At 43.0% G+C, this 14,039-nt stretch overlaps 1 protein-coding gene across 2 annotated transcripts in view; it reads right to left on the bottom strand.

Moving 5' to 3' along the window:
- The window catches only part of SMYD3 (SET and MYND domain containing 3), a 761,886-nt gene that overhangs the window by 17,695 nt on the left and 730,152 nt on the right, over positions 1-14,039 (bottom strand). For both annotated transcript variants that reach the window (XM_055582073.1, XM_055582077.1), the window contains one exon: positions 4,993-5,101. In XM_055582073.1, the coding sequence (XP_055438048.1) occupies positions 4,993-5,101 (109 nt within the window). The remainder of the gene's footprint in view (positions 1-4,992; positions 5,102-14,039) is intronic.

Below are 14,039 nucleotides of genomic sequence, written 5' to 3'. Positions count from 1 at the left end.
ACATCAGTTTATTTTTTAAAAAGTATTTATTTTGGTTGCACTAGGTCTTCATTGCTGTGCACGGGCTTTCTCTAGTTGCAGAGAGTGGGGACTACTCTTCGTTGCGGTGCTCAGGCTTATTACAGTGGCCTCTCCTGTTCGGGAGCAGTCTCTAGGCTCACAGCCTTCAATAGTTGCATCTCACAGGTCAAGTAACTGTGGCTTATGGGCCCTAGAGCATAGGCTCGGAAGTTGTGGCGCATGGGCTTTGTTGCTCTGTAGTATGTGAGATCTTCCCAGATCAGGGATCAAACCCGTGTCCCCTGTGTTGGCAGGCAGATTCTTATCCACTGTGCCACCAGGAAGTCCAAGAACATAAATTTTAAAAGGCAAGTATATATCTTTCTTTTCCTTTCTCTGGGTCACCTGAGCCCTGAGAAACCTCAGGAGGAGAGTCTTTGTGCAGAATGAAACTGACCTGCTTCTAGACTCAGGTCCTGTGAATTTGCAAAAAGATGGATGTGTGTGGGCCATCCCTCTGTGTGACACTGTGATATATATACACTTGGTCTTCATCCCTGTTTCTGGTACTGAGCTCCTAAAGCCCTTGGAATTTCCTAAGTGATGAAAATGATCAGGGTGTCTCTTGTTATTTTAATAAGATGACTTTTAGAAGCACCTAAATGTGGGGGCTGGTTGCTAGGATAACCGTGTGATTAGAAGGTTGGAACTTTCAGTCCAACCCCTGATCTCTGAGGGAAGAGGAGCTGGAGGTTGAATCAGTCACTAGTGACCAATGACTTAATCAATCACGAGTCTTTAATGGTCTTCATAAAAACCCTAAAGGACAGAATTTGAAAGCTTCCAGGTTGGTGAACACATGGAGAATTGAGGAAAGTGGTATACTCGGAAGGGGCCTGGCACCTCCATGCCCTTTCCCAGTGCCCTGCCCTGTATGCATCCCGTCCATCTGGCTGCTCCTGATGTACAGCCTTTTATAATAAATGGGTGATCTAGTAAGTAAAATGTTTCTTGGAGTCCTATGAGCTGCTCTGGCAAACTAATCAAGGCCGTGGTGGGATCCTTGGAACCCTCAAGCTGTAGCCAGTCAGTCTGAAGCCTATGTGACAACCTGGGCTTGTGACTGGCATCTGAAGTGGAAGAGGATCTTGTGGGCTGTGGAATCTGATGCCACCTCCAGGTAGATAGTGTCAGAGTTAAGTTGACTTGTAGGACACCCAGCTGGTGTCTGAGAGATGTTTGTTGATGGGGGAAAACCCCTACTGCATGCTGGAATTGGGTGAGCAGAATCTTACTCTGCTAGTAAATGTCCAGCACAGGTCCATATGTGTTAGATTAAACTGGACAAACTGGACCTGACTCTGCCTCAGTGGGACTCTAAGCCTTAGCTCCTTTGGTTTTCAAATGGCCATGAAAATGCCTGGCCCACTGGGCTCAGATGGCCGTCATGAGGACCAGAGCATTCATGTACGCATGAGCAGAATTAATACTTTCTAGTCCCATAAAACATAAAGGATTAATTTGATTATCTGTAAATTACCTACTTGGAGGTGACCCTTGGAAAATTTCCTCCAGAATGTTTTTGTGGGAGAACATTCATATGGTAGATCCTCAGTAAGCATTTTCTGCCCAGTTAATTTGACTGACTGACCACCATTCACCAGAGCAGAAAAGGAAAGTTCTCCTGAAACTGCAGGAACCTTCCAGTGTTCTTCTGTCAGTCTGGGTAAACATGTCAGCAGGTGAACGAAATAGGAAGAGATGAGTGCCTTCAGGAATCCTAGGATTCTTCCTGTTGATGTCACTTAGAGATTGGGAAAAGACAGCAGGGCTGGTATTCAACAAAAACCAGCATAAGGGAATGTCACTTTTGAGTATCCCTTTGTTGTTCTTGCTCAGTCGCTAAGTTGTGTCTGCAGTGAACTGCAGCATGACCGGCTTCCCTGTCCTTCACTGTCTTCTTCGGTTTGCCCAAACTTATGTCCGCTGAGTCAGTGATGCCATCCAACTATCTCATCCTCTGTTGCCCTCTTCTCCTCCTGCCCTCAGTCTTTCCCAGCATCATTGTCTTTTCCAATGAGTCTGCTCTTCCCATCAGGTGGCCAAAGGATTGGAGTTTCAGCTTCAGTATCTGTCCTTCCAATGAATATTCAGGACTGATTTCCTTTAGGATTGACTGGTTTGATCTCCTTGCAGTCCAAGGGCCCCTCAAGAGTCTTCTCCAGCACTACAGTTTGAAAGCATCAATTCTTAGGCACTCAGCCTTCTTTACGGTCTAACTCTCACATCCATATATAACTACTGGAAAAACCATAGTTTGACCATACAGACAGATGTTTGTCGGCAAAGTGATATCTCTGCTTTTTAATATGCTGTCTAGGTTTGTAATAACTTTTCTTCCAAAGAGCAAGTGTCTTTTAATTTCGTGGCTGCAGTTACCATCTGTAGTGATTTTGGAGCCCAAGAAAATAAAGTCTGTCACTGTTTCCATTTTTTCCCCATCTATTTGCCACGAAGTGATGGGACTGAATGCCATGATCTTTGTTTTTTGAATGTTGAGATTTAAACCAGCTTTTTCACTCTCCTCTTTCACCTTCATCAAGAAGCTCTTTAGTTCCTCTTTGATTTCTGCCATTAGAGTGGTGTTATCTGCATATCTGAGGTTATTGCTATTTCTCCTGGAAATCTTGATTCCCGCTTGTGATTTATCCAGCCCACCATTTCACATGATGTACTCTAAACAGAAGTTAAACCAACAGGGTGACAATATACAGCCTTGTACTCCTTTCCCAATTTTGTAACAGTCCATTGTTTCGTGTCCAGTTCTAATTGTTGCTTCTTGTCCTGCATACAGGTTTCTTAAGAGGCAGGTAAGGTGGTCTGGTATTCCCATCTCTTTTAAAAATTTTCCACAGGTTGTAGTGATCCACACAGTCAAAGGTTCTGGTATAGTCAGGCAGAAGTAGATGTTTTTGGGAATTTCCTTGATTTTTCTATCATCCAACGGATGTTGACAATTTGTTCTGAGTTCCTCTGCCTTTTCTAAATCCAACTTGAACATCTGGAAGTTCTCGGTTCACGTACTGTTGAAGCCTGGCTTGGAGAATTTTGAGTGTTACCTTGATAGTGTGTGAAATGAGCGCAGTTGTGCGGTAGTTTGAACATTCTTTGGCATTGCCCTTCTTTGGGATTGGAATGAAAACTGACCTTTTCCAGTCCTGTGGCCACTGCTGAGTTTTCCAAATTTCCTGCCATATTGAGTGAGGCACATTACCAGCATCATCTTTTAGGATTTGAAATAGCTCAGCTGGAATTCTGTCATCTCCACTACCTTTGTTAGTAGTAGTGCTTCCTAAGGCCTGCTTGACTTCACACTTCAGGATGTCTGGCTCTAGGTGAGTGATCACACCATCATGGTTATCTGTCATTAAGATCTTTTTTGTATAGTTCTTCTGTGTACTCGTGCCACCTCTTCTTAATCTCTTCTCTTTCTGTTTGGTCCTTGACATTTATTTCCTTTATTGTGCCTATCTTTGCATGAAATATTCCCTTGGTGTCTCTAATTTTCTTGATGAGATCTCCAGTCTTTCCCTCTATTTCTTTGGATTGTTCGCTTCTGAAGGCTTTCTCCTTGCTATTCTCTGGAACTCTGCATTCAGTTGGGTATCTTTCCTTTTCTCCTTTGTCTTTCTCAGCTATTTGTAAGGCCAGCGGCAGGATAACATAATGACATGGAAAGTATCCCTTAGGCATTGTTATTTTTCTCATCTAAATGTGGATGTTAAGTCACTTCAGTCATGTACGACTCTGTACAATCCCATAGATGGCAGCTCCCCAGGCTCTCCTTCTCTAAAATGTGGATACCCAGCCCCTAGACACTCCCTGAGAGATCCCATTTCAGGGCCCAAGTCTCTCCACTCTTCTGCAGACAAGGGCATCATGGCCCAGAGGGCCTCGGGAAGGTGCTGCCCCTGAAGCCCCACACACCAGTTCTCTGTACAAGCCACCAGTCCAGTGCCTGGACCAGAGGAGCACATGAGCTCTGCTTTTGGAAGCTCTGCCAGAGTGGAGCGGTCAGGACAGCATAGAGCCCTGGGCCTTGGTGGCAGCGGAGGTGGAGGCGGAGGCGCCTAGAGAGGGTGAGCACAGGTGTCATCCTTTACATCACATCCCAACATGAACCCAGTTCTCCCACTTGGTCTCTTTGCACTTATTGCAAGGATTGTACTGACCTCTCCCTTCTTCTTCCAACAGTGAATACCTCCTGAGTCCCAGGTTCTTTGCTTGATGCTCAGCTGGTTTCAAAATACCCACAGAGACCTTGCAGTCTCCTGAGGGGAGGGGCCTCAGGTATTTGTGCTGCTGTGTGGTGAGGGCTCAGCTGACAGAGTAAGCAGGCTGCAGAAGGTCAGGGAGAAGACAGCATTCCAGCGGGCTTTAAAGGGTCAGGGGAGTTATACCAAGCCCAGGGGGTTGGGGAAAGGGCATTTAAGGCTGAAGAAACAGCTTTGAAAGGACCTAAGTGTGAGCATGCCTTGGGCACTGGTGAGTGTCTCCGTGTACACTGTCTGTAATGTGTGGAGGTGGGAAGGGAGGCTGGAGGTGAGGAGGCTGTGAAGGTGGTCCCCAGACAGGTGGTCAAGGGTCTGCAGATTTAGACTCCGTTCTGTGGGCCGAGGGCGGGGAGGCATGGAGACAGATGGGTACAGGGATGTCTGAGGTCAGTTCGCACCAGTTGGTAAGAGTTAATTGTTACTTTTTCTGAGTTTTGTGAAGTGGTTGATTTGACATTAGTAGTTTAAAATCAGTGATGGTGGGCATGTTCATACCATAGAAATTGGCAAACACGCCAATGATTTTTTTTTTAAACATTTATGGGCATGTGTGTGTATTAATGCATGTGTCTGCACACTGGTATAGAGTTGATAGAAATCACAAGGAAGGGGCCTACCAACAGGCAGAAAGAACTGCATGCGATTTTGGCACACTCACCAGCCTCAGATTCTTCATCGCTTGGGGAAACATGCCTTGGTGTAACTGCAGTTTGCCAACTTTCATTATCTGCACACCTCTGACGGGATGGTTTCCTGGGTAAAAAATCCTGGAAGAAAACAAATGGCAAGCAGTGTGAGTAGCTCTCACCCATGCAGTCAGCATTTCATCAGGAGAATACAAAAGTGGGAGTGAACGCTGGCTCTGAATGTCAACAAGCCACTAAGCAAAATCAGCTTTGCAGCCTTGAGAACGCGATGCTGAAGGAGGAAGCTCACTGCTGGTCTCCTGATCCCTGGAATGCCTTCTGCATTCGGGGAAAGTGACGGGACTGGAATGCCTCTCTACTAAACGCCAAGAGAATCTCCAGCACCCAGGAAGCCTTGGACCAGAAGCTGGCCTCTCAGTATATAATTGTTAAGGAAATCAATGATATGCCCACAACCCTCCTTTAACCACAAAGTCCTCTGAGTCTCAGCTGCAGAGTTTATCATTCATCGCAGTCCACCTTTCTTACTGCCCCTATGTATTCATTCTATCATCACTGGACTCCAGAGCTTTGGATTCAGACACCCCATCTGTGTTGGCCACCATGTCCTGCACGTAAGAACTCCACACATATTTGACCTCTTCCACACACAGCAGAATAGAACAGAGTGTTACAGTGGACTGAAGCATGAAAACCCAGACTATGTTTCAGACCCAGTGTTATTTCACCTTGACTCAACAAGAACTTACTATATTAGATTCAACAAAATGTGAACAGTTCAGCCTCTTCTTCCTCCTACGTCATCTATCCCGAGAGTCTCCTGGGCTCCTGCTGTATGAGTAAGATCGATCCTAGGGCTGGAGGAGATAGTACACTGTGTGTGTATGTGTGTCTGTGTGTGTGTGTGTGTGTGTATATATATATATATATATATATATATATGTGATCTTTTCCCTCAAGGCTCATAATCCCATTAGACACAAGACAGACATTCATACAACAGTTTAAAAATATCCCAGGATAGAGCATGACTTAGTACACAGCAATGGTCAGTTCAAGTGTGTGGAATGAACTGAGAAAATGACACAGGAGTTACTGACACAGGAGTTACGAAGAGGAGAGTTATGGTTATTGGTGGGATCAGGGAAGGTTTCCTGGATGAGGGGAACAGGAGGACTTTAATGGGGCTCCCTGGGATCTGGGAAGGCTTGTTTGGTTGGGCGTAGTGGCGGGGGGGGGGGGGGGGGATGGGGGGGGAGGGGGATGGAAATGCATCCTCGCTGTTGAGTGGCTTGAGAGAAGGTGCATTCCAGATGCTGCCTGTCCGGAGACCACAGGTATTCTTGCCTGTAGGCCTCCAAAAGGTAATCCTAAGTCATGACTTATATGGGGCTTGCCATGTGCCAAGCACAGTTCTGCTTTTCATTTATGAACACGTCATAGAACCCACATTCAGGCTCTACTGTGAGGTGGATTTATCAAGAGACACATATGTTCTCCAATTAGTATACTATCTGCACACCATTCCCTAGCCCTGAACCTCAGCTCTTGCCCACATGAAATGTGATATAGAAACTTTGTTCATTCAGGCTCTTAAAGAAATGGAAAGCAGAGGGAGGGAAACCCAAGAGAGGGAGGTACTTAAATTAATAGAATGTTGGCTATGTTTCTTTTAAAGAACTAAAAAGGGAGGGGACGGAGGGAAACAAAGGTGACACCTGGGTCCTGGCTTTTCCTTCAGCTACTGAGCCTGCCAAGAGATCAGTCACGTCACCTCTCCCCCTTACAAAACGAACATCATTATCTACTTGTGTGGGAAAGATTTTAAGATCCCCGGACAAAAGGCTTAAGTATAGGACGCCATTTCCCTGTACTTAATTGCCTCGGACACTTTCCTTGAAAAGCACACCTGGATTTGGAACTTTATTTTATTGCTATGAATGTGACATAATTAAATTTAAAGGCCAAAAAGTAATTTCATACTAATCATCATTCTATTAAGTGGATGTCTGTCATGTCAGTTAGCAGAAGCAAAGAAAATCTTGGGTTCTATGGTTGCAGAGAAAGTGGTGCATATAATTACTCCATGACAGGTACCTGCTCTGGTTGCTTAAAGATATTAAAAAAAAAAAAAAAAAAAAAACGAAGAAGTGGAGTTTAATCAGGAGAGGATAAGGAAGTGTCTGGGAGCAGGACTTCCACATGAATATTTATGGAGCAGCCTTGCAGCTCTGGCAGGGGTGCTGTGCATGTGCCTGGGTTGTTTCTGGAGGCCTCCCAGCTGACATATGGAATAAGCATCATGATTACTTGCCAGAACAGCACCCCAAGGAAAGCTGGTGAACTCGCTCCTGCTGGGAGAAGTTCTCTACCCAAGGCACGGCTTTCATCAGTTCTCCGCATGTGACAGTGATGAGGAGGGAGGAGGCCTGCAAGAGGTCTTCAATCACAGAATCAAGGCCAGGCTGAGGTGAGGGCCTGAACCAGAGAAGGAATGAAGGATGCCCAAGGACTAAAACAGGAGTTTGAGTGGGAAGGTGAGACTCCAGAGGCAGAGAGACCTGAGGCAGGTTGGTGGTAATGAGAACAGAAGAGAAGGAGCTGATGTAAAAGATGTTCTACAGCTGACTGGATAGGGCCTGGAGACCCACTGAGGTCTGGCAGTCAGAGTTGACTCCAAGATTCAGAAATCAAAATGCTGCCACAAAAACACAAGCAGACTGTATAATAACAAAATTTTCATTCAACCAGGCATTCTGCTTGTTTGGTGTTATGAATTTTCTTTTCGTGGGTATAGTGCTAGCAATCATGTGGTCCAGGATGCTGGGCCCAGAAAGGAAAAAGTTCCCTTGGTGTTTCCGTGGTGAAGAAGTGTATAGGAAGGAAGGTGTTTAAACAAACAAGAGAAAAGCAGCAGCACATGCTAGTTTAACTAAGACCCATAAGCACCAAGATCTTTCTGCCATATTCTCCCAGAAGGCTTCATTCAGGTCAGGGAACTGGAATGTCTCAAATTAAAAGGGGATAGAGAAAAACACACCCGATGGCAGGACCTATGTTGTTGGTCTTGCTGAGGTTTTCCCACGTGATGCAATTACAAGTCACATTTCTTCACTACAGGTAGCAGTTCTAACATTTGTATGGCAGCAAAAACCACTTATCTTGAGGACTCTTTTTTTTAGAACGGATATAAAATGCATTACTGAATTTAAAACAAGAGCTTAACTATATAAACTGTATTTTAGTGTAACCAAGTAGCTATAATGTATTAGTATGAATTTTAGCTGATAAATGTGAACTCTAATTCTAATAATTGAATTAGAAAAATCAGCATTTTGCAACTCTTGAAGAAATAACTAGTCCATGGAAAATGTATCACTATATGAAACCAGTAGATCAAAGAATGATGGAAAAATTTTACAGTGTATAAGGTTGTTACCATCTGAACCCAGTCATCAATCTTAGCATCACTAACGTGGGACAGCCAGACATTACCTGCTGTCTGAGCTGACACAGTAAGATTTTGTACCACCTATAAAGGATCCTTGACAACAACAAAAAAAGAAATTTAATCAAGCCCATAAAATTCCATTTTACAGGAAAAACAATTGGTAGAGGAACAAATAAGAGCAACCATCTAAATTCAAAATATGGAAAGTTTTACAGAACCATCATCACCCAGGATCTTAAGCAGGTCCATGGCATGAAAAGAAAAAGGTTGCAGAGGAGAAGACTCTAGATTAAGAGAGACTTAAGAGATACAACAGTCAAAGGTAATTTGTAGACCTTTTTCATTTTAACTCAAAATAACTATAAAAAGACATTTCTGAGTCAATCTAGGAAATTTGAACATGAAATGGCATTGTAAGAATATGTCCACATTTTTCAGAGATATAAACTGAAATACGCATGGATAAAATGATGTAATGACTGTGATTTGATTTAAATCTCTTCAGCATAATTTCTCCTTCCAGCAATGATTAGGTTTTTTCAGACCAAACTCCATGCTAACAAGAAACGTTAGACAAAATATTTATAAAACTGTTTGAAGATGTCAAAGAATGACTGAGGGACTGGAGTCTGAATGAATCAAATGGCAGAAAGAATAGAATCTCAAGTAGGTGGTCCTTTGTTGCTATTTTTCCCTTTGTTGATTTCAAAGGAGAGACAGCTAGACTAAAGAGCTGAGCACAAGTTTTGGCAGTCTCAAAGGTATGGAGACACAGAATTTGGAGTTTAGTTCAGTTCAGTTACTCAGTCATGTCCGACTCTTTGCGACCTCATGAATCGCAGCACGCCAGGCCTCCCTGTCCATCACCAACTCCCGGAGTTCACCCAGACTCACGTCCATCGAGTCAGTGTGCCATCCAGCCATCTCATCCTCTGTCGGCCCCTTCTCCTCCTGCCCCCAATCCCTCCCAGCATCAGAGTCTTTTCCAATGAGTCAGCTCTTCTCATGAGGTGGCCAAAGTACTGGAGTTTCAGCTTTAGCATCATTTCTTCCAAAGAAATCCCAGGGCTGATCTCCTTCAGAATGGACTGGTTGGATCTCCTTGCAGTCCAAGGGACTCTCAAGAGTCTTCTCCAACACCACAGTTCCAAAGCATCAATTCTTCGGCGCTCAGCCTTCTTCACAGTCCAACTCTCACATCCATACATGACCACTGGAAAAACCATAGCCTTGACTAGACGAACCTTTGTTGGCAAAGTAATGTCTCTGCTTTTGAATATGCTATCTAGGTTGGTCATCACTTTCCTTCCAAGGAGTAAGTGTCTTTTAATTTCATGGCTGCAGTCACCATCTGCAGTGATTTTTGGAGCCCAAAAAGATAAAGTCTGACACTGTTTCCACTGTTTCCCCATCTATTTCTCATAAAGTGATGGGACCGGATGCCATGATCTTCGTTTGCTGAATGTTGAGTTTTAAGCCAACTTTTTCACTCTCCACTTTCACTTTCATCAAGAGGCTTTTGAGTTCTTCTTCACTTTCTGCCTAAGGGTGGTGTCATCTGCATTTCTGAGGTTATTGATATTTCTCCCGGCAATCTTGATTCCAGCTTGTGCTTCTTCCAGCCCAGCGTTTCTCATGATGTCCTCTGCATAGAAGTTAAATAAGCAGGGTGACAATATACAGCCTTGACGTACTCCTTTTCCTATTTGGAACCAGTCTGTTGTTCCATGTCCAGTTCTAACTGTTGCTTCCTGACCTGCATACAAATATCTCAAGAGGCAGATCAGGTGGTCTGGTATGCCCATCTCTTTCAGAATTTTCCACAGTTTATTGTGATCCACACAGTCAAAGGCTTTGGCATAGTCAATAAAGCAGAAATAGATGTTTTTCTGGAGCTCTCTTGCTTTTTCCATGATCCAGCAGATGTTGGCAATTTGATCTCTGGTTCCTCTGCCTTTTCTAAAACCAGCTTGAAATCAGGAAGCTCATGGTTCACATATTGCTGAAGCCTGGCTTGGAGAATTTTGAGCATTACTTTACTAGCATGTGAGATGAGTGCAATTATGCGGTAGTTTGAGCATTCTTTGGCATTGCCTTTCTTTGGGATTGGAATGAAAACTGACCTTTTCCAGTCCTGTGGCCACTGCTGAGTTTTCCAAATGTGCTGGCGTATTGAGTGCAGCACTTTCACAGCATCATCTTTCAGGATTTGGAATAGCTCAACTGGAAATCCATCACCTCCACTAGCTTTGTTCATAGTGATGCTTTCTAAGGTCCACTTGACTTCACATTCCAGGATGTCTGGCTCTAGGTCAGTGATCACCCCATTGTGATTATCTGGATCGTGAAGATCTTTTTTGTACAGTTCTTCTGTGTATTCTTGCCATCTCTTCTTAATATCTTCTGCTTCTGTTAGGTCCATACCATTTCTGTCCTTTATCGAGCCCATCTTTGCATGAAATGTCCCCTTGGTATCTCTAATTTTCTTGAAGAGATCTCTAGTCTTTCCCATTCTGTTGTTTTCCTCTATTTCTTTGCATTGATCGCTGAGGAAGGCTTTCTTATCTCTTCTTGCTATTATTTGGAGTTCAGGGCTCACTCAGCAAAGGATGAAGGAGCGCTAATAAACATCCTTGACTTTCATTTGTGACCCAGCACCCCCCTCAAAAGACTAGAATCCAGGAATAGTGGTGGAGTAGCTTTACTTGTAATATGATGCATTTTTGTTGTTGTTAAAAAAAAAAAGATCCTAACATTGGGAAACAAAACCAAAGAAAGAAAAGAATGTGTAGCAAAGAGAAGCCTGATGGGGCCAGGAGAGGTTGGGAAGACCCTGGTTGAGTAGCCAGAAGCTGCCTCCTTAAGGAAAGGCTTGTGATGTAGATAAAGTTAAATGTCCAATTTTGAACCTAAAAGTTTGAGTTTTAGCTTTCTTTTTGAAAAAATGTACAGAGAAGACATTGCCTATACTTGTAACTTTCAACTAGGTGTGTTTAATTAGTTTAATTTAACCCTGGATTTGTGCACAGATTTCCTCATCCCCTTGCCAGACCTGCTTATGTGCTGCCTGGTCCACTGGCAGTATGGCTAACAGTGGGGAGTTGCCATGGGCCAGCCAGCATGACTGAATTATACTGTGACTATAATTTAGTCATTAAGTCCTTGGGAAAAAATGGCAATGAGATTTTCATTAGAAAAGTTCCACTTGTCCTATATAAGGTCTATTTATTCACTTACATGGGCAACAAAACTCACCACTGAAGTTCTAGATGTATACCCCAAATCCCCTTAGTATCTGAATACACAGATCTCATATCACTCTGAGATCAGTTCCCAAGAAGTTCTTGAGTAGAAATCTTGTTTTCATAAATTAGATTTTAATTTATTTGAACCTGTTCAGATTTATGGAAATTGTTCTGATGCTGTTTTACTGGTAATATGGCAAGTTTAGTAGCCATATTGATTATCTCACTGAAAACAATGTAAGGTGGCAGGTAAAATATTTTTAAAAGTAACAATGTGCTGGCAAGATAGTAAAGAACCATGAGGCCAAAATCAAAATGAAGAGGTACCCTTGAGAAGTCAGGAGAGTGATGAGACCACTGCTCCACTGGCATGCTGAAACCTCTGCAAAAAGCTGGCTTCATCTGCTGTTGGGAGCTTGGGGGGCAGAAGAGCAAGCTCAGGGTCTACCCAGTGTGGAGGGGTCTAAGAGGGGAGCCTCCCCTTTTGCCAATCACGAGAGACAGATTACATTCAAAAGCGATGCAGGAAGGCTGACAGTGGAAGCCTGTAGAATGATACCTTCAATGTGCCTAGGAAAAGTGATTCCTAGACCAGTATTCTGTATCTTCAAAAATAACTTTCCCAAGAATCAAGATGGATAGGTGAAAGGTAAACTTCTGGAGGTGATGAAAATGTTCTAGAATTGACTGTAGGGATGGTGGCATATCTTTAAACATAATTAAAAAAAAACAAAACACTGACTTGTACCTTTAAATGGGTTGTATGGTGAGTGAATTGATTACAACTTAACAGAACTTTAACAAAAAGAATGAGACATTAGCACCCCACAAATGAAATAGGTATAAATCTATAACAGAATATATAGAAGATCTGTATAAGAAAAACTGGAAAACGCTGATGAACAAAATCAGAATAAGTGGAAAGATATTCCATGTTCACTGATAGGGACAGTCAGTATTGTCAAAATGTCAGTTCTTCCCATTTTGATCTATAGATTCAGTACAATCCCAAACAAAATTCTAGCAACTTATTTTGTGGATGTCAGCAAACCCATTCTAAAGTATATATGGAGAGGCAAAAGGTTCAGAATAGCTAGCACAATACTGAAACGGAACACAGTTGGAGGACTGACACTACCCAAATTCAAGACTTACTGTAAAAGCTACAGTAATCAAGACAGTGTGGTATTGTATTTGTGAAAGAAAAGACAAAATACTGGGTTGGTCAGTGAACTTTTTGACCAACCCAACAGATCAATGGAACAGAATAGAGAGCTCAGAAAGACCCACATAAACACAGTCAACTGATCTTTGACCAAAAAGCAAAGGCAATACAATGGAGCAAAGACAGTATTCTTTTTTACCCCCCTCAAGAAATGATTGCAGAACAACCGGCAATCCATATGCCAAAAAAAAAAAAAAAAAAAAAGACACGTATCTTAACACCCATTACAAAAAAGAACTCAAAACCAATCTTGGTTTGGTGGTGCCTTTTAGATACCACATCAAAGACACGATGAAAGTGAAGTGAAGTCGCTCAGTCATGTCTGACTCTCTGCGACCCCATGGACTGTAGCCCACCAGGCTCCTCTGTCCATGGGATTTTCCAGGCAAGAGTACTGGAGTGGGTTGCCATTCCCTTCTCCAGAGGATCTTCCCGACCCAGGGATCGAATCCAGGTCTCCCACATTGTAGGCAGACGCTTTTAACATCTGAGCCACCAGGGAAGTCAAAGAAATAATGGATAAGCTGGACTTGATTAAAATAAAAAACTTCTGCTATGTAAAAGACAATGTCAAGAGAATGGGAAGATAAACCACAGATGGGAAGAAAATATTTGCAGAAGACACTTCTCATAAAAGCTTGTTATCCTAAATACACAAAGTACTCTGAAAACCCAATAATAAGCAAAAACCCCATTTAAAAAATGGGTCAAAAACCTGAACAGACATCTTACCAAAGAGGATACAAAGATGGCAATTAATGATTATGAAAATGTGCTCCATATTATATGTCATCAAGGAAATGCAAACTAAAATAACGATGCCATATCAGTACACATCTGTTAGAACAGCCAAAACCCAGAACACGGGCAGCACGAAGGGCTGGTGAGGAGGTAGCACAGCAGCTTTTGTTCTTCACTAGTGGGAATGCAAAATGGTGCGGCCACTTGGGAAGAGTTTGGCAGTTTCTTGCAAAGCAACACATGCTAATCAAACTAAACCACAGTACCCAGGAACTGTGCTCCTTGGTATTTACCCAAAGGAGTTGAAACCGAAAATCTACACATGGACATTTATAGCAGCTTGTTCATGATCGCCCAAAGTTGGAAGCAACAGAAGCGTCCTTCAGTTGGTGAAGA

This window comes from Bubalus kerabau, chromosome 5 (assembly GCF_029407905.1).
Source record: "Bubalus kerabau isolate K-KA32 ecotype Philippines breed swamp buffalo chromosome 5, PCC_UOA_SB_1v2, whole genome shotgun sequence".
NCBI classification, from domain to species: Eukaryota; Metazoa; Chordata; class Mammalia; order Artiodactyla; family Bovidae; genus Bubalus; species Bubalus kerabau.
The sequence above is the reverse complement of the archived record's forward strand: the minus strand, read 5'-3'. Positions and strand labels throughout refer to the sequence as shown.